The 24860-nt window shown below is 40.2% G+C and overlaps 1 protein-coding gene across 4 annotated transcripts; it reads right to left on the bottom strand.

The window, feature by feature from the left end:
- Positions 1 to 847: 847 nt before the first annotated feature.
- Cipc (Clock interacting protein circadian) lies at positions 848 to 24630 on the bottom strand. Of its 4 annotated transcripts, none has more exons than XM_045755060.2 (5): positions 24438 to 24587; positions 13153 to 13326; positions 8986 to 9252; positions 8557 to 8745; positions 848 to 7076 (listed from the first exon to the last, which is right to left on the bottom strand). In XM_045755060.2, the coding sequence occupies exons 2-5, from the start codon at positions 13252 to 13254 to the stop codon at positions 6822 to 6824; spliced, it is 813 nt and encodes a 270-aa protein (XP_045611016.1). In that variant the 5' UTR covers positions 13255 to 13326; positions 24438 to 24587; the 3' UTR covers positions 848 to 6821. The 4 variants fall into 4 exon arrangements, with proteins under 4 accessions (XP_045611016.1, XP_045611017.1, XP_045611018.1 ...); XM_045755061.2 differs by having other exon boundaries at positions 13153 to 13307; positions 24438 to 24585; XM_045755062.2 differs by lacking the exon at positions 13153 to 13326 and having other exon boundaries at positions 24438 to 24630.
- Positions 24631 to 24860: the final 230 nt, after the last annotated feature.

Below are 24860 nucleotides of genomic sequence, written 5' to 3'. Positions count from 1 at the left end.
GCAGTTCCAAGGGTTTATAACCTTGTGGGTGAAAAGTATCTCCTGCACTCATTCCTACATTGTTGCTTGACCGTATTTTCCTGTTTTACCACAGAAATAAGGCCCCTGTTACCAGTATAAGTGTCCAGTGGTATTTCCCAGAAGTTACCAAGTTACGCCTAAAGACCGTACGATCTTAGTAGTGTTCTACGTGTGGCAGTAAGAGGATCACTTTTTAAGTGAATGTGAATCCTATATGAGTGACTTGAATCAGTGCCTGAACCGAAACTTACCAACTAGTGATGTAAAATACATGGAATAGAATATAATACGACATTTTCAGCTTAGTGAGTGAAATAATAAATGAGACTGACGAGACAATAGCTGTGAAAAAGTTGGAAAACGGCCAATAGTAGTGACTAAGCATCTAAAGAGGAACTTAACAGCATCAACAACACTTGTTGTACACTTGAATCAGGTAAATTCGGGTAAACAGTGGGTGTCAACGAGTTAAGTTGTTGATTTAGGGGGTGACGACGGCCGAAGGATCGGGTGGGCCCCCAACAACTGAAGTATGGACTCCATGAACCACTATACGTCCGTGAAACGACAAAGAAGCTCCACTCAGGTACGTAACACTTTGTACGTATACAATTATGTTCAGTTTATGCCGATATCAAACACAGTTGCAAGTATACAGCTAAAATAACAGTAACTATTCCATTCTGGCGTTTCGCGAACGCTTTGTCCCGGGTTCGTATCCTGGGGCCGGATTCACGAAGCAGTAACGCAATTACTTACGAACGTGTACATCTTTCCTAAATCTTTGACGGCTTTGATACAGTGAAAGTGAAATAAAACTCAAGTGTATTAATATTCATTCATATATTACAAAAAATTGGACAGCTACAGTGTTTGGGCAACAATAACAAATGATTTATACTGTACACGTAAGAAAAGCAACTTTTTTCTTCTATAAAAACAATAATATACAACATATGATACAATATTCACCAAATAGGTACAATTTTAGTTTCTTTAAGAATTTAGTTACAGTATATGCTTTTAGAGACCATCTTTCAGAATATTTTGTTATGGGTCAGCATTACTTTTTTGAGAAACTGTCAATGTCAAGTATGTGACACTGGCAGCAGAACAGCATAAAATACATAATAGAGTGATCTTATATGTATATTGTTAAAATTAATATAAACCGTAAAAAAAAGTATCAAAGATACTTTCAAATAGTATGAAAGTTTTGTCTAGTTGAGCATAACTTATCTTTTATACAATAACAAATCTAAATGTAAATGAATGAATGATAGACATGCAGATGTGGGACTGCTCTTCACCTCCTGAGCAGCAAAGATATTTTAACAATCTTATAATGTTTAATCATATACAGTACTGTATTCATGATATGTTCATTACACTATACAGTATATGTAGATTGAACAATATATTCATGAACAAAGTGCTACATAGCATGCTAGTTGTCTACTGAAGAATGTCTTGTGGACACACTAATGATGCAATCACAATCAATTTTACTTTATAGATTAACATATAAATCACACCTACAAAACAACTTTGCATAGTTGTTTATATACAATAGTTCAAAAGTGAAGAATTTCTATTCTAATAAAAAAAAATATAGGGATCATTCTGATTATAAGTTCCCCCACTAATGTTTTTATACTATGGAAACTATGAAAGGAAGCGGCAGGAGTCAGCACCAGAGAATCTTCATTTTTGTAGTGGCCATAACACAGATAATTGAGCTTTCATTATACCATTAGTCTAAACTATTACAAAACGCTTCCTTTGTGCTGGATATTTTCCTAAAGTGCAACAAACTGTAATGAAATGCTTTCTATTTTACAAGCTGAATGGGAAAAATAGAGTAAGCATATAAGGTCAAGTAGCATCAGCATATTGGAAAGAACATGGACACATAATATAAAGCATGTTACTGCAATTTAATTCATATACAGTATTGTATACAGTTTACGTTTTAAAACGGAAAACTTTTAATTTGGATCCTTTCAAAACAGCTTCATAGAAACTTCCACAATATACAGTAATATATAATTAAATATACTGTATACTATATAATTAAATAATTATAATATATACACACATACAAAATGTTTTCATGCAATGTCCATGGTCTTCACCCTTTTAACAATTTGGCGTCCTGATGATGCTCTCGGCATCGTAAAAACTATACACGCAGAGTGGGGGATGATGCTCTCGGCGTCATTAATTAATTTTTGCTTATTCTTATTATTAAGTATAAATATTGTGAGTGAAAGAGTTGAACATTGGGTTGTGTGCTCACCTGTAATGCATAGCCTACCTTCTGGTGCAATGTGGGTGGCCTGCCGGGCATGCGAAAGTGTTTACGTACTTATCATCATATGTTGATCCCCTGGGTAATGCAGTTACAAATACAGTACAGTACATGTTTAGTTATCATCTGGTTTTTATATAAATAATGTAAATACTGTATGGTTATAATACATCTTGTATATGGATGTCATGGAATTAGTAGAATTTTTTTAAGAATCTAAGCTATCATGTTTTTATTGCTTACTATCGATAAGGTTATAGTGTACATTGCCAGTAGTCATGTGATTACACAATTTGGTGTTTTCCATAGGTCCTTGAGCCAATTATGGGCTTCCATAACATTTTCCACTGCTACCCACTGGATAGGTATGTGGTGCATAATAAATAAACTAAAATAACCCACTTGTGTTTGAATGTACTGCATTTCTGGATGATATAACCAGACAGAATAGCAGCAAAGAAGTGGGTTGAATGACATTTCCTGTGAGTTGTGCCAGGAACAGATTTACGATGCAATATAGGTGTACTGTACATATTACAGTGTAGGCCTATATGGAGTACTGTACTGAATCACTTTATTTAAATTATATGTATGTATTGAATTATTCCACACATTGCGTAAACTAAAGTGAAACAGCACATATATAAACCATCTAACACGATCATCACAGAAACATAAAACTATTTGATTGCAACATAAAATATATTAGAAGCTATTTTATAACTGATTACAAGACTTTATCTCGAAAAATCTGATTGAATCTAAGTTAAGAAAAATCTCAGATGCAGTATTTAACAAACCTATTTTTACACAATAAATACAAAATGTGTTACTAGTTGTATACAGGTGTCATTACTGTATAAAACACTACTGTATTTATACAAATTTTAAAAAATTAGCTATCATGTAATTTTGCAGGAAGTTCATCAAAATACTGGTTGAAAGTATACAACTATATTGACATGTAAGATAAATGAAGAGTATCTGACTTCCTATATAAACCTTGTCACTACTAGGAAACAGATGATACACTCTGTGCTGCCTTTATTCCTGGCAATTGTCAATAAAACTATAATAAATTTCAATTTCTTGCAAGTGAAATTTCACATATTTAAAAAAAAATGTTTGTTTTAAATTACCAACATAATGATATGAACAGTTATACACTAATCAATCATATGTGTTACAAATTTCTAATTCATTGTTCAACGGTCTTAAGTACAGTACATACTGTATATTGTACTGCATTTTCCTCAATCTGGTAATACTGATTTTTATGCAGAAAACTTTGTCATTAATTTCTCTTACCATGTTAAAATCATTCAGCAACATTTTAAATTTGTAATAAATGCATAGCATTTTGTCACATATTTGTAAGGCAAAAATCCCACAAGACAAAAGCATCAATAAGGTGGACCATTATGAGATATGAGAACGATATGTACAACATTATGAAAACTTGGTATGTACAACAATTGTTTACAATTTAGATGATCTTATCAATCATCTTGAATGTATTTTAGGAGAACTAATATTTGAAATTAGTTTTTTTTAAGAAAAAAAGCTGGTGTAAGAATGTGGTATGAATGAGAAGGAGGTGAGGGAATAAAACATGGAGCCGATAAAATAAAATACACTGAGGTGATACGAAAGTGTTAGTAGAATGACTGCAAAATATTTTACAAGTGTGTACAAGGAAAAAATAAAGGGATCATCTGGTAGAAGAAGATAAACAGTATCTTAGAAGTGAAGATTGGAACAATATATGAATGACAGAGTGGGAGTTGCAGTTGGAGAACTTGAAAGAGTGAAAGGTTTGTTTGATTATAAAGCCCCTGGTTAAAACTTCTACTATGGCCTTGGAGGCTACCAGGAGAGAGTAAGGCATGGGGCTGTAGATTGATATATAAAATTATACACAACTGTTTTATCATTATATTGCAATAAGTTCCAAATTTAGTTGTAATATTAAGCAATGACAGATGTTTTTAAATTAGGTTCATGTTGCTATTATGGTACTGTTAAATACTAAATTAATGTATTAATGTAGGAAATAAATTAGCTTACAACTAAATCAATGATATACTACTTAATAAAGAGGACAGAACTAGTCTTTATACAATAAACAGGCTCTTGACAATTTGGCCCTATTTTCATATTATAAAAGTAATTTCATATACATACAGCATCAACAAACTTGTTCAGAATAATAATGCAATACATACATAACTGATTAACTTTACAGAGAATAAGTCATAATAACATGCCTGAAAAAAATAACCCAACCTCCACATAAAAAGAAAGGAAAGTGGCAATATTTTGGCCCATCCTTCTCTGCTTGCTTTGTTTACTTTCAACCTTCATGCAGGAAGCTGCATTTAGATGTTTTTTAAACTTTACAGTACTTTTTCCTTTTACACCTCGCCTCTTCTCCCTCCTTACCTACTCTCTGGTCTTATAATGGCTTCTTTTCCTGTACGTCTTGGACACACATACATCTGTATATGTATGGCTTGATATGGGTCCAGGTCAGGCATAAATGTCATCACTTTTTTTTTCATACGTGTGGGTTGCGTTATTTTGTTAACTTTGATATGAACCTTACTGAAAACTCTTGGATGACTTCATAAAAAACCAATTTCTTATTACAAAAAAAAAGAATATTTGTTAGTACACTACTGTATTATGAACATAAATTTGTAAATATTCTTCAGTGGGATGTAAGAGAATCTTTAAATTGAATGCAAATTTGTCAATAAATACACAGTAATTTACTTAATCAATTTAAAAATATGAATGACTTAATAATTTTAGGTCATTTGTTTTTAGTATTATACTGTATTAAGAAATTATAGGTTTCATGAACTACATTCATAAATGGTAACATTTCCATATTGAAGATAAAAAAAAAAAATACTAGGCATGATTAAAAGCATGGTTACCTTCTCTCAAATGGATTAATTAAAAAATACATGAAATCTTGCACCTACGGTGTTGTACACATGCTCCCTTCCAACCATTGAGGAACTACAGAACATAACAGTTTACTGCTTCATAAAATAACACAAGATCTCTTGGCAGTACAACAGCCATTTAGATGATAATCTTCCAATCCTTAGTAGAATTAATAAATAACTGAAAATGAGAAACTGCTACCTGTTGCATTACAAATTTAAATAAAATTAGTAGTGCACAACCCTTCATATCTGCTTAAGTATTCCTATCAAAATACAATGTTTTTATTAACATTTAAATAATTTTCCCTAAGAGGAACTAATGAAAATATGTCAAGATCTGAAGAAATGTGCAAGACATCTTGGAAATATTTTCAATACAAAATAGTAGCACACATTTAGCACCAGAGATAGACCTTTCTACACCTTATGCAATGTTAAACATGATCACAGACACAGCAGAATGTACAATACAGGTGTTAAATCTTACATAATAATGATCAGTTTTATATGTAGGGATTGGTAGTTTCGTTGATTGATCCCAAGCAAAATTTGTCTATATACAATACACCATTGCAATGGGAATAATATTGATAAAGACATACAAGAGGACTTGTAGTTTGGCAGTAACACGCCTTATTGTGTGCAGCTCTGTTCTGAAGCTATGTTAGCCACACTAAACGTGGTTAACATTTTACTATGAAAGATTTTTATTTACATTGCACTGAATACAATGGCATGATGTATGATCAAAAGGTATATAATATTAATATACTGTATAATGTTATATACTTTGTAAAAATTTTAGAACAAGGAGCTATAAGGAAAACTTCACTGCATGCAAATCTGTGAATCGAAGGTAATATTGCCTTATAATTTACATATGGATTTGTTTATAAAATTTAAAACACTTAGTATGAATAATGAAAACAGTAATTTTGTTTAATATACATGTTGTTTTCTTTGAAAAATACCATTGAAATGTTGATAAATACTGATTCAAATACATGTTCACTCGCTCATTTATGTTAGCTTGATCATACCAAACATGTTCTTAATATACTTTATATAGGTAATTCAAATTTAACTAAAAAAAATCCAGTTCTGATGAAAATGTCTATAAAAAAAATGATGTTAAATCATTATTCTTCATGTTTTTCAATAAATTACAGTGGAACCTGGTACTCAATTTTTAAATCCCCAAGACCAAGAAGGATGTGTATTGCTGTGTCCATTGCATTCATAAGATGAGCTTAAGGTACACAATTAGACATATCACAATGATAGTAAAACTCTCAAGTGTTTTCTATCATTCAAGATTCACACAACAAATCTGCTTAAGACAACCAATGGCAATTATGTCAAGATGACACGAATACTGACATGCCACATAAGCAGTCTTTCAGAAAACTCGATAACTTTTTGAACAACTTTATTAAATGACAACTGTAGACTACTGTACTTGGTAATAAGCAACTGGTAATCATTTATTGTATTACATTCTCTATATTCATAATGATCTTGAAAATGTCAGACTAATGCCCAGAGTTTGGAAAAATGTTTGGTGGGGACAAATTCTCCTCTTCTGATAACTCGATATCAGAAAAGGATGCAGTGTCAGATGAGCTTGAAACAGTAGGTGATGGTGGCGATGTTGATGACACATTACTATGAGATGATATGCTATCATTAGACATATCATTTGATAAGGTCAAAGAAGTCGAATTCATGTTCACATCAGCAGGGTGGGTGGAGACTGACATGATGCGCTGTGAGCCCGGGACAACAACCTGCAACACAAATCACCTAATAATTTTTTATTTGAAAACTTCCTTCAGAATTGCTCGAACTGTTCCAAAAATGTTATAAACATCTTGTTTTTTCATATTGAAAGTTTATGAATTCCTTTATACAGTGGTACCTCCATTTTTTAATTTAATCCATTCCCAAAGATGGTTCGAAAACCGAAACAAATTTTCCCGTAAGAAATAATGTAAACTGAATTAGTGTACTGTAATTCAATGCACACCCTTAAAGATATTAACTTAAAAATACATTTTACACATACTACTACTAACATTTTGTACTACAACATGTACAAGTATATCTTACCTTTATTGAGGACTCTTGTTGATGTATGGTAGACAGCGAGGAAAGGAGGAGAAGAGGTGTTAGTGTTTGGATGGGAATCCCCTTCCATTTAACAGCAGTGATGACATTTCTGGGGTACTCTCTCTTATGTTATACAGGTATATCACTAGGACCTGGTTGTGGCTCACTGCTTGCTTGTCTTACTAAGAATCTGTCTATAGACACTTGTTTTTCCCTTCATTTTAACACTTGTCTGTAGTGAGACATCACATTGTTTCACTATGAATGATCTCTTGTTTTTTCTGTCATCATCCTCACAATTATTTTCTTAGGTTGTGAGTAGATTCACAGGTTCAACCTATGAAAATAGTTGTGAGTAAAGGCAGTATAGGATGTCCCTTCCTCATTAAGAAAATGTGTGCTGTATGGAAAGAACTGCAAAGTTTTGCTGAAAAACTCGCCCAGATAAAGCTATAGCAGGCCGCTGCTATACCATTGCATTAACCTTTTTAATGACAATTTAATGTCTTACTACAGACAAGTGCAAAAATGTAGGGAAAAACATGTGTCTTTAGACAGATTCTTAGTAAGACAAGCAAACAGTGAGCCACAACCAGGTCTTAATGGAATGCCTGCAAAACAGAGGAGAGAGTACCCCAGAAATGGCATCACTGCCTTATGTTATAATGAAAGGGGATTTTCCTTCCAAAAACTAACATCTCTCCTCCTCTTCCCCTCCTCACCGTCATATTTCTTATGGGAAATTTTTTTGTGTACAACCTGTCTCTTGGAACAAATTAAATTTGTAAACCAAGGGTCCACTGTACAGGCTTCCTGTTACTGACAACAGGAATTATATACCTAATTTATCACTTAATCTATGTTAAATAGTTTGTAATTATCCACTGTAAAAGTATGAATGTATTTACATCAAATTTTGTACACAATCCACTCTACTTGTAAAAAAAAAAAAATTGCCATTCTGAACAGGTATTTCAACCCTATTAATCATAAAAGTTTAAAATTTTAAATTCTTTCTGTACTGTAAATGATTTGACTACAGATTTAAGTTATCTCAACTCTTTAAGGTATCTTGACAGATTTGATAATTATCAAGATTTTTCATTATACAGTATGTACAGTACAGGAATTGACATACATATATGAAATCACACATACCTCATATAACTGAACGCCAGAGTGAATATTATCAAGTATATGTCTGTTTTCTGGATTTGAGAGAACGGACAAAACAAATGATCTTGTTTCCTTTTGTAGATTCTCAATTTCTCGTTGTAGTTTTTGATTTTTTCGTAACAATTCTGCAGTCTTCATAGTAATATCCAACAAACCAGACTGTCTCAAAGCCTGTTGGGGAAGGAATGAAGAATAAGAGACAGACAGGCATACATAAAATATTAGTTATTGAATGAGCCTCTGACACTAGTAAATAGATTGAGCAAAAACAATCAACACAAAGATGGCTCTATACCTGATCTTTTTTTATGATGTGTGTGACTTTAAACTTTCAAATGTCATGACATTAATTCTAATCTATCGCACAACATATTTGCACTGAAACAATGGTAAGTAAAATAATGTGCAAACCTCAGCTGTTCTCATGAACCGTCTTCGTCTCGAGGCACAGGATTCCTTAATGCTGGTTGTGGTTTCAGTATCTGTATCTGGTAACACACGACTCCCTAAGCACATTCTTTTTGCTATTTCGTCTTGCTCTGAGTCAGAGCTGGAATCTGATAATGGAGCATGGGCAGTTTTCCTTTTTTCTGGGCTTCTGGAATCCTGAGGTATCTCAGGGTTACGTGGAGATGGGCAGTTTGGGAACAGCTCGGAAAAATGCCTCTTGATGCCATGCTGCAAAGAAATAGTAGATAGTTGGGAAACGTACAGGAAAAAATTACAGTATATGCAAAACATTGTAAAACATTGTGGAACATTGTAAAATATTTTAGGAGCTATTGCAGACAAACTTCTTAGATACACTATATTTAATATGGATAGTAATATCTACATACATTTTAACTAGCACACTATGCTAATTAAGTGTGCTAGTTAATGCAGTGTGGTGCATTAAAACTAACATGATTGCTAATACAGTACTGTATCTCAGTTATTTTCTAATTAGCCTTATGTATTTTTCTAACCATTTTTGAGGATACAGAAACCAATGAATTATGACTTGTTTCCAGGCTAGGATAATAGCTCACACTGCCACAGCTCATCTAATACCTTACGGTAACACTACTGTATGTACTATACATGTACTGTATTTGAAATTATTTACTCTGGCTTGATATAGGAGTTATAATTACAAGAGAGAGCAAGAGGCCAACTGGGTGTAGTAATGAGTCAACTACAAGGTACCAGCCCCAGCTGTGTTTTGTGGTCAGAGGGAAAATGAGAAGTGCTGACTTGTGTCCAAGGCCACCTGCATATTTAGGGGACTTACTTATCAGTGTTTATGAGCGAGTGAATTTGAGCTTTTTATGCCCCGCCTACTAGCCTTGTTGTATCTACAGTATTGCATTATAATTTAACTATTCTGACATTCAAATGCATTATCGAGTCTGGTCTTAAAGTTGTGGATGGAAAATAAAGAACCACACAGAGGGACAGAAACATGGAGAGCTAAACTATTAGACGTGGTGACATTAAACTTTCTATGCCAACATGTCAAGGGGCCCACAAGAATGAGAGGAATTGATGACCCAGCAAGACTTGATCTGATATTCACCCTGAACGAGTCAGACATGAGAGAAGTCAAAGCAGAACCCCCCCCCCCCCATAGGCATGAGTGACCACAGTGTCCTAACATTTGAGTACTGTATCTGATGGAAGTAGGATTAACCCATCCAAGGAATGGGCCAAAAAGTAACAGGCTAGAATACTGAGGGGGAACTATGATGAGATTAGAAAATTTCAAACAGGGATACCATGGGAGACAGAATTCGGTGGAAAGTCTGTACAAAGCATGATGGACTACATCAAGAAGTGTCATAAGGCAGAAAAACAGGTTTATCGCGGCCCAGAAAGAAAAAAAGAAAAAAGTAAACGGGGAATCTGTGGTTCACTCAGGCATGTACGGAAACGAGGCAGTTAAGCACAAGGAGATGGAGAAACTACAGAAATATCAGGACACCAGAAAGCAGAGAGAGATACCAGAGGGCCAGAAATGGGTACCTCAGTGTGAGGAGAGAAGCAGAGAGGCAGTTTGAAAGTGACATAGCAAATAAAGCCAAGACCCAACCAAAACTGCTATACAGTCATATCAGGAGGGAAAACAACAGTGAAAGAACAGGCGATGAAACTAAAAAAGGGAGAGGATGGGTACACAGATAATGACAAAGAGGTGCATGAAGAACTCAACAAGAGATTCCAGGAGGTCTTCATAATAGAGCAAAAGGAAGTTCCTGAACTAAGAAGAGTGGCAATAAACCAAGCAGACTTGGAAAATATTAAAATGACCAGAGATGAAATTATGAGGTATCTGCTTGATCTAGAAGTAACTAAGGCTGTTGGACCTGATGGAATCTCACCATGGATGCTAAAAGAGGGGGCAGAAGCACTTTGCATGCCACTATCTTTAGTCTATAACAAGTCACTGGAAACATGAGACCTACCAGAGAGCTGGAAGACAGCTAATGTAGTCCCAATCCACAAAAAAGGAGGGGATAGGCAGGAGGCCCTAAACTACAGGCTGGTGTCCTTAACTTATATACCATACAGGGTGATAGAAAAGATCACAAGAAAAAGCCTGGTAGTACATGTGGAGAGAAAGGACTTTGTAACATGTCACCAGCATGGGTTCCCGGAAGGCAAGTCGTGTCTCACAGGTTTAATATAATTCTATGACCAAGCAACCAGCATTAAGCAAGAAAGAGAAGGATGGGCAGAGCATTTTCTAGGACTCGGAAAGCTTTTGACACACTACCCCATACGATATTGTTGTGTAGGCTGGAAGGAAAGGGAACTATCAGGAGAGAGTGCCAAGCCATTACGACTATATAGCGCTGGGATGAGGTCAGGATAACGAACTGGAATAGGATGGGGGGGGAAGGAATGGTGCCCAACCACTTGGACTGTCGGGGATTGAATGTCGACCTGCATGACATGAGACCGTCGCTCTACCGTCCACCCCAAGTGGTTGGATGCTCCAAAAAGTCGCGGTAGTAGTCGGGTTCATGCTCGACACACAATCGAGAATTTCAGGTTTGAATTCCGTGTGGGGACAGAAATGGTTGGGCAAAGTTCATCTCGCCTAATGCCACTGTTCACGTAGCTTTGAGTAAGTATTCAGGAGTTAGTCAGCTTGTTGTGGGGTTGCAGCCTGGGCGGGGTCAGTAATTCGGCCAGAGGGGGGAGGGAGGGCGGGGGGACCTTAATAAAAACCAAACGTTTTTGAATACACTCTGACTTCCTGTCCACCGACATTAATATCACACCAAATTGGATGGGGGATTGATATCACACCAAACCTGTCCCCTGAAGCCCACATAAAAAGGATAACATCAGCGGCATATGCAAGGCTGGTGAACATTAGAATTGCCTTCAGAAACTTGTGTAAGGATCATTCAGAACCTTGTATACCTCATATGTCGGACCAATACTGGAATATGCGGCTCCAGCGTGGAGTCCATTCTATAGTCAAACACAAAACGAAATTGGAAAATGTTCAGAGGTATGCCACCAGGCTAGTCTCTTCGCTGAGAGGAATGAGGTATGAGGAAAGATTACTGGAGCTGAACTTCACGACACTGGAAGACAGACGAATTAAGGGAAACATGATTACTACCTACAAAATTATCATCAATCGACAGGGTAGATAAAGATAAACTGTTTAACACGGCTGGTACGCAAACAAGGGGACACAGATGGAAACCGAGTACCCAAATGAGCCACAGGGACGTTAGAAAAAACTTTGTCAGTGTCAGAGTACTTAACAGATGGAATGCATTAGGTAGTGATGTGGTGGAGGCAGCCTCCATACACAGTTTAAAATGTAGATATAATAAGAGCCCAGTAGGCTTTTGGAATCTAGACACCAGTTGATTGACAGTTGAGAGGCGGGACCAAAGAGCCAGAGCTCAACCACAACTAGGTGAGTACACACACACACAGGCTGCCTGTCCCCGACAAAACTAATTATTGTTAATTTAAGATTACAATGTATTAAATGTACACTTCACCACGTGTTAGCAAAATATATCCAACATTAATTCACCGTCACCCTAAAATAAAATATACTTAACCACACCGCGACAGTCCGCGCACTCAATGAACATCACTACATATTTTACAATTAAGTAGATAATAACTGGAAAGTAACGAAGCCGCTCTCAGCAATTACTGAATATATACCAGTGTAGGAGACCTTCAGCGACCCGCAGATAAGGACAATCTGATCATGTAATGTCTTCAAACAGTAATCATACATTGACTGGCCTGATAATCACACTAACTATACGGGTAGAGACGCTCCCTCCTTTCATAACTTTCAGGCAACATTCAAAGAAGAATTCGAACGTCAAGAAAGTTAAATTATAATGCAACAGGTGCAAGGGGTAGTGGCGGGGCACACAAGAGGTACTGGGCAAAACCTGCCACCTTCCACGGGACCTACAACTGGATGAATCACTTGTAATTTGCTTCAGAACAGGGCCCTGTTATTTTAGGAGTAACCAAACGCTTCACGATACACACACAGGGTTCATGCAACAAGTGAGTGTAAGTGATGGTGGCGCCGGGTGGGATTACCTTGCTGGCGACGGGGTGGACGTCACAGAGGCTGGTGGAGTATACATCAACTGTTTCATGTACTCCCACACCCATCCTGGAGGCCTGGGGCAGCTTGGTCATCACCTCCTTCCTCGCCTCTTATCAGTAGTCGGGCCTCTTTTAGCCTGGTGAATCTTCCCAAGGTGCTTGTCACTCACCAATTAATCGAATTTATCATTGTAGCATGTAATATACATTAATGATGAATAATTCTTCCTATTCATACACAGCCTTCAATATTTATTTTCACTATAATTGCTAAGGTAAGTCGGTATGTAGAAATTAGATTTTTCTACAATATATCTAGATATTATATGCTAGTTTACCCATTGACTTTATTCAACAAATGTTCACTGTCAAAAATATTTTCTTTAAAAGTTATTCGTATATTTTATATACTGTTATTTAAAGGCAAGAATTATTTGCATCACCTGTTGATTATACAATATTCGCTGGCAAGTAACTTCTCTAACAACATCCTCGGGAGATGCTGTGCTGCAGACTGACACTCCCCCACGTCCGACCCGGACCCCACTGATCACCCTGGCAGCACCCACTGGGAAAACTTTCGTACTGCACCAAGATTATATATTTTTATTTAAAGTCAGGTGGCTGTCACAGGTGCCAAAGCTTATTCCTGAAAGATGCGAAAGGTTGCTCAGTTTAGAGCATTTATTATGAACCCCATTCCCATCATGTGAGTGGTAGTGGACGCCATTCCCATCATGTGAGTGGTAGTGGACGCCATTCCCATCATGTGAGTGGTAGTGGACGCCATTCCCATCATATGAGTGGCAGTGGACGCCATTCCCATCATGTGAGTGGCAGTGGACGCCTTTCATATCATGTGAGTGGTAGTGAATCCTGTAACTATCATATGAGTGCCTCGCGATCATTTGTCCCTCGATAAAATCTTTGGTGAATCAGGTACCTTTGATATCGCTCGCCTTATGCGCTTTTGTTCTCGTATTAGGATCCTCTATGATATCTAGCGCCTTCTGAACATCCTGCAAGTTTGATGGTGCTACAGTCTCCCCGGCTTGGCGCCTTCTTCTTATAATTACTTACTATCTTAAGAGTTATAGTGGCTTACTTACCAGTCCCTGGAGTGGTATTTGATACCTTACCCATCCCTTGAGTGGTAGTGGAAAAGGTTGCAGAGGATAATATAAAAACGACATCAATCAAAGCAAGTTACACAATCCATCCTAAAAAATCAGAGTACTTACGCAACTATTGGTCGCACAACAAAACTGCCAGGGGCCAGATTCACGAAAGCACTTGCGCAAACACTTACGAACGTGTACATCTTTCCTCAATCTTTGACGGCTTTAGTTACATTTATTAAACAGTGTACAAGCATGAAAACTTGCCAATCAACTGTTGTTATTGTTATAAACAGCCTCCTGGTGCTTCGGAGCTCATTAACTGTTTAATAATTGGAAACAAAACCCTCAAAGATTGAGAAAAGATGTACAGGTTCGTAAGTGTTTGCGTAAGTGCTTTCGTGAATCTGGCCCCTGGACTGTTGTAACCAAAGGTCACGTTTTGAACTATTTGAATATTCCAAATGACAGGACAAAAATTGAAACTGTAACTATACCACATGACATTCCTGTTTTAGGCTAAATAAGCAATCTTAGGCCTAATACATGCCATTTTCTTAGTCCAGATATATATATATAATTATAATTTGCCTCTCCTGCACCCAAGAGCCACAGTGGACGGCGGTGGGAAGGTGCCACAACGATCAGAGACAAGACATTAAGCAAACATGAACTGCATTTCCTGACAAATATAATTATTGTAGTTGCTAATGAGAAAAACCGTAGGAGCCGTGAAGAGGATTCGAACCGATGCGGTGTTAATGATAATTTAATAATTTCCACATATTCATTCATATTCTCTTGCCATAATGAATATTTTCGATTAATCAAGAAGGAAATGTTTTTTATTTTATTAGTTTACTAGATCCAGCGGTGCCCGGGTTGGCCCTGTGTCCAGGCGTCTCCAACACACCCTCCAAGGTCACCCCCCGACACTACCCACTCTCTATCTTCCCCCACACACACACATTCTCCCAATCTCTTCCAACATGCACCCTCTCTGTCACCCCCCTCCTCCCATTCCCCATTTCGCCTCATCACTGTAAGCATCTTCACACCTAACCCATCTCCACCCACACAAGCTCTCGGCGTACTCCCCTACCCCTATCACTGTAACCATTTTCACCACACGCTATCGATATCACTGTAATGAAAAGGTAGTAAACAGAACGCAATTCTGTTATCTGAACATTTCTTTTGCATGTCAGTACACTTATATTTAAGTGAATGCTGAACTCTACGTACTTTTAGTTACACATTTCATTTCCACCAATTCCGTGAAGCGAAATCAAAATGAAGAAACGAAGTTTCGGTCCGTCCTGGACCATTATCAAGTGATAATGGTCCAGAACGGACCGAAACGTCGTCGTTTTTTAATTTTCTGATGTGTCGTTTGGTCAAGGAAGCCACAGGGCCCGACCACCCTGAGAGGTTGTCTAAGACTCTCCAACCACAAGGCAGCGATGCACAAAGCTGTCCCCAAGACTCTGGCTTCCAACCTTGGCCCAGACAAACAAACAAACGGACTTTCTCTTTTATAGAAAGACGGGGTATCCTGCGATGCCCAGATCTCTGACTGTTTATCTGGCTCTGTCAGTCAGTTCTCCTTCCCTTCCATTCTCCCTCCCTTCCTCCTTCCCGTTATCCCTTCCTTCTGTTCTGAACGTACGGGCACACTGGGAAGTTACCGAGGGCCCATATGCTGCAATATTCCTCATGAGAGATTTCTTGGCAGAGTGGATAACTACTCGACCTCTCGCTAGAAAGGTCTGGGATTCAAATACCTTCTCAAATTATATTTATAATATTGTTTGCATCATTATCCGAAGGTAATCCCGAACAAATTAAAGTCCGGACCATCGACCGTGAAGACTGCTCAGGTTATTAGTGGAATGAGTTAGAAGCAGTTGTGGATAACGACATTCAGACATTTAGATAAAGCTGTTGAAAGCACAGATAGTTGATATGCAACAAAAGACCTGGAGTCCCTCACCAGGACCTGGAGCCTCTCCCCAGGACCTGGAGCCTCTCCCCAGGACCTGGAGCCTCTCCCCAGGACCTGGAGTCCCTCCCCAGGACCTGGAGTCCCTCCCCAGGACCTGGAGCCCCTCCCCAGGACCTGGAGTCCCTCCCCAGGACCTGGAGCCCCTCCCCAGGACCTAGAAACTGTCCCCAGGACCTGGGGCCCCTCCTCAGGACCTGGAGCCACTCCCCAGGACCTGGAGCCACTCCCCAGGACATGGGGCCCCTCCCCAGGACCTGGAGCCTCCCCCCAGGACCTGGAGCCACTCCCCAGGACCTAGGGCCCCTCCCCACGACCTGGAGCCTCACCAGCAGACACAGGGAAGCACACGCAGGTAAGGTCTGCGACGTAGCGTCTCTTATTACCGGTCACGTGGCCAGCCCTGTGCTTGAACGGGCGGGGGAGGGGGGGGGCGATGAACTGGCCGGGGAGGCGTGAGGGGGTGTGGCTGGGGACTGGTGACTGGTGAGGGGTCGTGTGGTGACTGTTGACGGGTCGTGTGGTGACTGGTGAGGGGGTCGTGTGGTGACTGGTGACTGGTGAGGGGTCGTGTGGTGACTGGTGAAGGGGTCGTGTGGTGACTGGTGAGGGGTCGTGTGGGGACTGGTGAGGGGTCTCCCCGTGCAAGGTACGATAATTTCCCTACAGCCCATTTGCCGTATCCGGCTCATTTGTCTCCATCTTCCACTTGTGCCCTCTTGCCTTACTTTCTCTCAATTTAAAGAGGTTGTCCTTATTCATCTTGTGAATTCCACACAGTATCACTTGGACGGTAGAGCGACAGTTTCGCTTCTTACAGGGCGGTGTTCAATCCCCGACCGTCCAAGTGGTTGGGCACCATTCCTTCCCCAACCTCCCCCTTCCCCGTCCCATCCCAAATCCTTATCCTGACTCCTTCAAAGTGCTATATAGGCATAATGGCTTAGCGCTTTCTCCTGATAGTATCTTCATTACTATCTTCACTTCCCTTCCTCTCAGTATCTTGTATGTTGTTATCAGGTCTCCTATGCTTTGCCTTTCCCCTAAGGTTGTACTCTGTAAGGGTGCAGCATTCATAAAGGTATATTATAATATAATATATTATACTATATATATTTTATATATTATAATATGTAGTATAGGGGGAGCATGGATGAACATGTGTGTAAGTGGGAGGGAGCATGGGTGAACATGTGTGTAAGTGGGAGGGAGCATGGGTGAACATGTGTGTAAGTGGGAGGGAGCATGGGTGAACATGTGTGTAAGTGGGAGGGAGCATGGGTGAACATGTGTGTAAGTGGGAGGGAGCATGGGTGAACATGTGCGTAATCACGTGGCTGGCGTCCCGCTGTCACTGCCAGGTCGAGATCGTCGTACATGAGGCATGCGGCGGAATACACGTTCCGGTCAGCGCTGTCAGACGTACGAGCCTCTTCCTGAGGAAGCCATGTGCTCCTCCCGGTGCCTCGATGCCCCCCCCCCCCTCCCCGCCTTCTAATTTCCTCTCTCTCTTCAACCCTTCCAAAGTACATGTCATTTCCCAACCACCCCAGTCTCACCACTCCTATTGGGTAAATACTGTCGGGTATAACCACTCCTTCCCTTATCTCGAACTTGATGTGTGCAAATCTTAATATATATTCTCAAGGTGCTATGTATAGCTCTCATCCGCAATCTCTGGAATGGCACCGTTTTCTCTCAAACTGCCCGAAACGTTAGGCGCGTTGGCGGTTTGGCATGAATGAAAAAATACCAATATTATGTAATCTCACAATATTCTTCTAATCAATTATTATTATTATTAATTATTATTAGTATTAAGTGATGCTCATAAACTATCACTGACGCTCTTACCAGTTTCTGTTATAAATGATCTTGATGCTGCATTTATATACAGTAGTTAATTTCGGCTCTCTCTCTCTCTCTCTCTCTCTCTCTCTCTCTCTCTCTCTCTCTCTCTCTCTCTCTCTCTCTCTCTCTCTCTCTCTCTCTCTCTCTCTCTCTCTCTCTCTCTCTCTCTCTCTCTCTCTCTCTCTCTCTCTCTCTCTCTCTTCTCTCTCTCTCTCTCTCTCTCTCTCTCTCTCTCTCTCTCTCTCTCTCTCATATATATATATATAATATATACACATTCATCAATTTTAACATGTTGTTCATTCAATATAGGAATTTCTCAAATATAAATGAATATTATTTTATATTAGCATATTGTGCATATTTATCCGTTGGTTAGGTTAGGTTAGGTGTTTAGGTTCCGTTGGCGAAAAAAAAAGTTGTAAACCGTTTTCATTCATAAACATGGGGGTTTGATGGCGGGTGCATGGAATGAAAGGCCAAAGGACTTTGGCCTTTCTTTATGAGGACGGGCTGAGTACAGTCGGGTTCATTCTCGACTCACATTCGAGAATTCCAGGTTCGAATCCCTGGCGGTACAGAAATGTTTGGGTGCGTTTTCTATCACGCAATGTCTCTGTTCACCTAGCAGTAAATAGGTACCCCTAGAGTTAGTCAGCTTGATGTGGGGTTGTATCCTGGAAGGACGGGGTCAGTAATTCACCCTGGGGGGGGGGGAGGAACTCGATATAAGCCTAACATATACTGTATGTATATAATGGCTGCCTGTCCCCTGACACAATGAATTATTATTATAATTAGATAAACAAGAATACGCAAGTAACAATTAAACCTAAATAATTCCCCTAGATAACCTATATGTCGTGCCAAATCACACAAAAAAAAGTAAAACGGAACACTATGTAATGTAATATAAAAATGCAGACGCTGAGTCACAATAAACGTGACTGAAGATAAGATAACCAAACCATACATCAAGAAACGTTGACGTTTCGGTACGTCTTGGACCATTATCAACACTTATTATAATTATTCATAATCATAACTTAATAGTTACAAAGTGTAAATAACAGCAAGTGTTACTGAGTTACTGAGACGTGGCACACGCGCCTACACCTGCTGGGAAACATGACTATTGTGGCCTGCCCTCTGCGCCTCCTCGACCAATAAGGCTGAGCTATAGTAGCCTCACGGCGCACGAGGCTGTGAACGCTCCGCGGTGGTAAAACAGAATGATCGCTAACGTAAACATCAAATTTGATTTGCAATTCAATGAATTATAGATTTCTTCTGCCATAAAGTCACACGTACGAGCTATTAATATCGAGGATTACAACTGCAAATATATATATATATACTTACCTATTCGTAATTCCCTGGTTCCAGCCTGTGCTTCCTAGACGAAGAACTTATATGGATAACAACTTTGGCGGAAGTTGACGCCTGACCATCACATGTGAGGGGGTTTGGTGACCTCGGAGGGGAGAGTTCTAGCGGCCTCAGGGAGGGAGGGTAATGTTGTGGCAACTTTTGTATCGCCTCTCAATCCTCATTTCATTTTTGGCCCGAAATGGCGAATTTATTTGCCAGCGTCACTCATCCTGCGAGTGAACATACCACCATAACAACATGTACAAGCTCCCCCACTTACTATCTCAAGTGAATAATGTCCAACCCTCAAGTTTACGGTATCTTGAGGGTGCAAAGTGAGAGGGAGCCAATTTTAGGACAGTATCTATATATGACATATACGTTCTTTCAAAAAAAAAAAAAAAATATATATATATATATATATATATATATATATATATATATATATATATATATATATATTAATATATATATATATATATAATATATATATATATATATAATATATATATATATATATATAAAATATATATATATATATATATATATATATATATATATATAATATATATATATATATATATATATATATATATATATATATATATATATATATATATGCAATTGACGATCACGAAACACTGATCATTTGTATGCGAAAAATCCACAAAGAAATTGGAAAGGAAGATGAACGTTTCGGCCGTTTTACAGCCGTTGTCAACACCAGACATGAGGGGTCATGTACTATATGACCCGGCCAGGATTCGAACCCATGACGTCCAGGAAACGTGCACAGTGCCGTGACCTCCGCCCGCGTGATACAAAGCTGAGTGCTGTACCACTGTACCACCACGCAACAAAAAGCATGGGAGAGTCTTCATGGCCTCATGAAACCCCATGCCTGAATCCATTCGGTTATGTTGTCAACTATTTCATCTAGTCGAGGTTTAGGCCTCGGAACATACAATATCAAGAGATGTCTAGTCCCCAGTGAACATCGTTACCCCCACCGCCAACATTCATGATGCTGGACAATAATATTTCTTACGTGTAGAGAAACATACAGATGAAAAAACTAATAATGCAGAATTAGTAGAAGAGAAAAAAACACGCAGAGAAACCCCCTTCCTCCTTCGTGTTTCTTGTAATGCAATTAAACATTGAAATTCTATTGTAATTATGACCTCATGACCTTTGTCTTTGACCTATGACTGCATGAACGGGAACTACCATGTCTCCTTGACACGCATCCCATATTCTCTAGCCTGCCGGAGAAAGGTTTAGTTTAGTTAAGCTTTCTTTCAGGCATCAAAGCAAGCAGAGGTGCAGCATAATCCACTAAAGAGCTGTACCATAGGCTGAGTGATAACATACAACAACCTTGAGAGCTCTTAGCCTCTCTCTTTATGCTGACGACAGAGTCAGTACTTCAAGGCCAAGTTATTTGAATCTGTGAACAGGTCCTCCCTGCCTGGGTGGGCGCCGATTTAGTATCTTTGCCATTTCTGCTGAGATGACTAAAGCTAGGTCCTAACATGAGTCTAATAGAGTTAAGAGTGTTCTGCGTGTTAGCATACCCAGTGGTGTGTATCATTTTATCATCAGCATAGCTAATGATTTGCACGTTGGGTTTGCTCGGTACAGAGTTTAACAGGGTGTTTATTAAGGCCGCAGCTAGATCTTCAAAAACTTTTGATAATGACTGGGACTTTCCGCACCACAGCCTTAGCGGGAGGCATCCTAGCCTGATGCTGAATGCGCTTCTGATTACAATCTGAGTAAATAATACGCTTCTTGGAAACTCTGTTCCAAATTACTGTTGTTGGTGAAGACTAAATGTGACTGTAACGCCAGACGAGTACTCCACACTTGCTGACAACATCTCCCCAGTAGTCTTCTGTTTCAGTTGGTCACACGTGGTCATACGTGGCTATATGAGCTGGTTTTAAGTGTTCAATGCACACAAAAATTGTCTCAAATTTTCCCCCTTCACCGCCCCCACCCCAACAACCGCACCCGTCGCCGCCTGCACCCCCACCACTGCCCCTACGTCCACCGTCGCTGTCTCCACCCCACCCCCTCCGTCGTCGCCGCCTCCACTACCACCACCACCGCCGTCACCTCCACCGGCACCACCTCCACCGCCTCCATCGCCACTACCATCTCCACCTCTACCGTCGCCGCCTCCACTCCTCCACTCAGGGAATCACTACTCCCTATGACGCCTAGATTCAGTTCCAACAAAAAAACTACATTGACAACTGTCAATCATGAGTTGTGATTTGTTTGTGTTTGAAGACGTCTAGAAAAGTCAACGGAATATGAGCAGGATTTTAAAGCCTCCATTAATAAGTCACGTGGTACGGCTAGCAAAGTTCCAGTCTGACGTCATAACTCACGTGGACACCTCATTGATTTGGGCCAGGACCACCCGGCCCGCCGGCCCCAACCGGGTGAAGAAGCGTCTCTTCAACAGGCAGCCAAAATTGCGGTTCCATAATGCTCTGAAAGTCTACCACCGTTTGGACTTAGATGCACGCACGCAGTTTAGTTCACGTATTATCCTTCACAAACCTATCCGGTGGGTGGTAGTGAACCCGCATTCCCATTTTGTGAGCGGTAGTCGAACCCATACTCATCGTGTGAGCGCCAATGAACCCCATACTCATTGTGGGGTATGGGGTGGTGGAAAAGGTTACAGAGGCACATAATGGGCTCAGGATCTGAAACCCATCCTGAACCATTTCTGTGCCTATGCATTTAGTCTTTGCATAGGCACAATCAGAGAACACTGTATAAACATCAGAGGTCCGCGGTTGTTCAACGTCCTCCCAGCAAGCATAAGAAATATTGCCGGAACAACCGTGGACATTTTCAAGAGGAAACTAGATTTATTCCTCCAAGGAGTGCCGGACCAACCGGGCTGTGGTGGGTATGTGGGCCTGTGGGCCGCTCCAAGCAACAGCCTGGTGGACCAAACTCTCACAAGTCAAGCCTGGCCTCGGGCCGGGCTTGGGGAGTAGAAGAACTCCCAGAACCCCATCAACCAGGTACCATATGATCCCAGATCCCATATCCCATGGGATATGGGATCTGAAACCCAAAATACATTTAGCTAAGCAATTAAAACAAGAGGCTCACAATAGTCACTGTACAAGGCACTTTACATCTATGGTGAGTCGGTTACTAGTTTTGCTCCACACCCACCCAACTTGGCGGCAGCTTTACAATCATGTGCATGAATTACCTACAGTAAGCGTATTTTGGGTACTTCGCTAAGACTTCTGGCAGTACATCATTATGAATGAAGTACTTACACATTTCTTGGACCCCATTGATGGTGTTATCTCTAAATTCCGCTATATTTTCACATTCCATTATATAATGGCGCAAAGTATCCGAATAGTTCTGCTGACAGAGTTTACATTTAGTCAGATCTACATCAGCAGATGTTACAAATTCCCAGAGGTACTTGTAGCCGAGCCTAAGCCTAGCAGTGGTAACATCTAGAAGTCTGCTAACCTTATTGGATGACCCATAGACGCGCGGTTCTTCCTGCATAATAAAATGATGATAGATGAACTGGTGTGAATTTCACTTTGTCTCAAGTCTACGATATTTTGTTGATGTTCCCGGAATATTACTGCCCTCAGGCTGCTCAATGGCAATCCAAGATGGTAATCAATTCCCTCTTTATGAAGGAATTTTGGGAGTTAGCCAAAAGTTTTGGCTAACACATCAGTTCTATCATGCATTCGGAGATCAATATGGGAAGGAATCCACAGGATAAAAACTCTGACTCCATCATTGATTATTTCATTATATATGTGTCTAGATTCAGACACAGGCTTGTCGCAGTTGTGCCTTGGGGAGCTGAGGGCAGTCAAGGATGACAATGGGTCACTTAAAATTAGCATGCCAAGTTTGGACTCATATACGCGCTGGAGTGCAAGCATTATGGCAACCCATTCTGTTTGAAGAGTGGAGGCCCAGTTATTTATACGCGCTCCACACTTATAGGAGTAGGAACCATCTCTCGCTGTCACAACAATTGCATTTCCAGCTGCAACATGGGACTGGTGCAAGGAGCCATCACTGTAAATAATCTGGGAAAGGGAGCGCTCGCTGCCTGCCAAATGCAGCAATTTGGTTTAGGTCATTGTACTTCTCTTCCTGTCTAAGCAATGGTTGTTATTTAATCATTTTCTTGGATGGGAAAAGGGGACAGTAATTTGGAAAGGGGTGATCTCATAGAACTGTTTCTAAATTCATTTATCTTTTTGCACTCCATCACATGTGTATCTTCAACTGTGATGGAGAGGTGAGTCTCCCACTGTGATGGAGTGGTGAGGGAGGAGAAGCGCCAAGCCACCACGACTATATTGCACTGGGAGGATATCAGGATAAAGATATGGGATGGGATGGGTAAAAGAAATGGTGCCCAACCACTTGAACGGTCGGGGATTGAACACCGACCTGCAGAAAGCAAGAACGTTGCTCTACCGTCCATCCCAAAGTGGTGAGTCTCCCACTGTGGTAGAGTGGTGAGTCTCCCACTGTGACGCCACCAAGTGGGGAATAGGGGTGGAGGTCAGGTAATATTAACCAATGTGAAGGGGCGTACTGGACCCACTAGGGTTTCAGCCAATCGCAGGAGGTGTATCAAACCGTCGGCGTCGCCATAGCAGCACTCACACACACACACACACAAGGGCCCACGTGACCGAGCGCGGTGGTGCCGCGTTACCTGACCGCACTCCACCAACTTTAACAATCAGAAATTGCGTTGCCTCCAGACCCTTATGAAATTTCAGAATATGCGAAAATATATTGTCTATATTTTAATTCTGTAAAATGCACTTTCATTTGCAAAATCACTGCGATGCACCTTAGTATTTGACACCACCGCTTATAAATATCTCGTTGCAACTTACATGGTTTAGACATGAAGAACATTGCACACACAACCTTGGAGTATACTCTGAACCCCGCAGGAGTGGAGGGTTCATGGCATGAGTCTATACAGGTTTACCCAGCCAGCTTCGGAGTAGATAATTCCCAGGTGATTTAGTTGGGTTGACACGCTGTGCCTCGACCAGATCAATAGTTCCTCTCGCAGCTGTGCTTCCGCCACCAGCCAACGCATTTTGTCCCCGCCACCCTCTCCTGCCCCTCCCCCCGCCCGCCCGCGGCAAGTGTTGGCAGCCGGGATATCTATTTTGCAACACTTACGGCATCCCCCACACAAGCCGTTCCCACCCTATCTCTCTCTCCCCCTACACACACACACATACGCACACACACACACACACACACATATAGAGCTCAGTAGGCTCGGGAATCTGTACACCAGTTGA

Source organism: Procambarus clarkii, chromosome 9, assembly GCF_040958095.1.
Source record: "Procambarus clarkii isolate CNS0578487 chromosome 9, FALCON_Pclarkii_2.0, whole genome shotgun sequence".
NCBI lineage: Eukaryota > Metazoa > Arthropoda > Malacostraca > Decapoda > Cambaridae > Procambarus > Procambarus clarkii.
This window is presented reverse-complemented; position numbering and strand designations above follow the sequence as displayed.

What these genes read in the sequence shown, in the direction of transcription:
- Cipc (XM_045755060.2), bottom strand. Translation starts at nt 13,254, where the DNA reads ATGACCAAGCTGCCCCAGGCCTCCAGGATGGGTGTGGGAGTACATGAA. An exon ending in TCCACCCCGTCGCCAGCAAG is followed by an intron (nt 9,253 to 13,152) that starts GTAATCCCACCC and finishes ATTTCTTTGCAG; the next exon opens with CATGGCATCAAGAGGCATTT. An exon ending in CTGGCGTTCAGTTATATGAG is followed by an intron (nt 7,077 to 8,556) that starts GTATGTGTGATT and finishes TTTGTGTTGCAG; the next exon opens with GTTGTTGTCCCGGGCTCACA.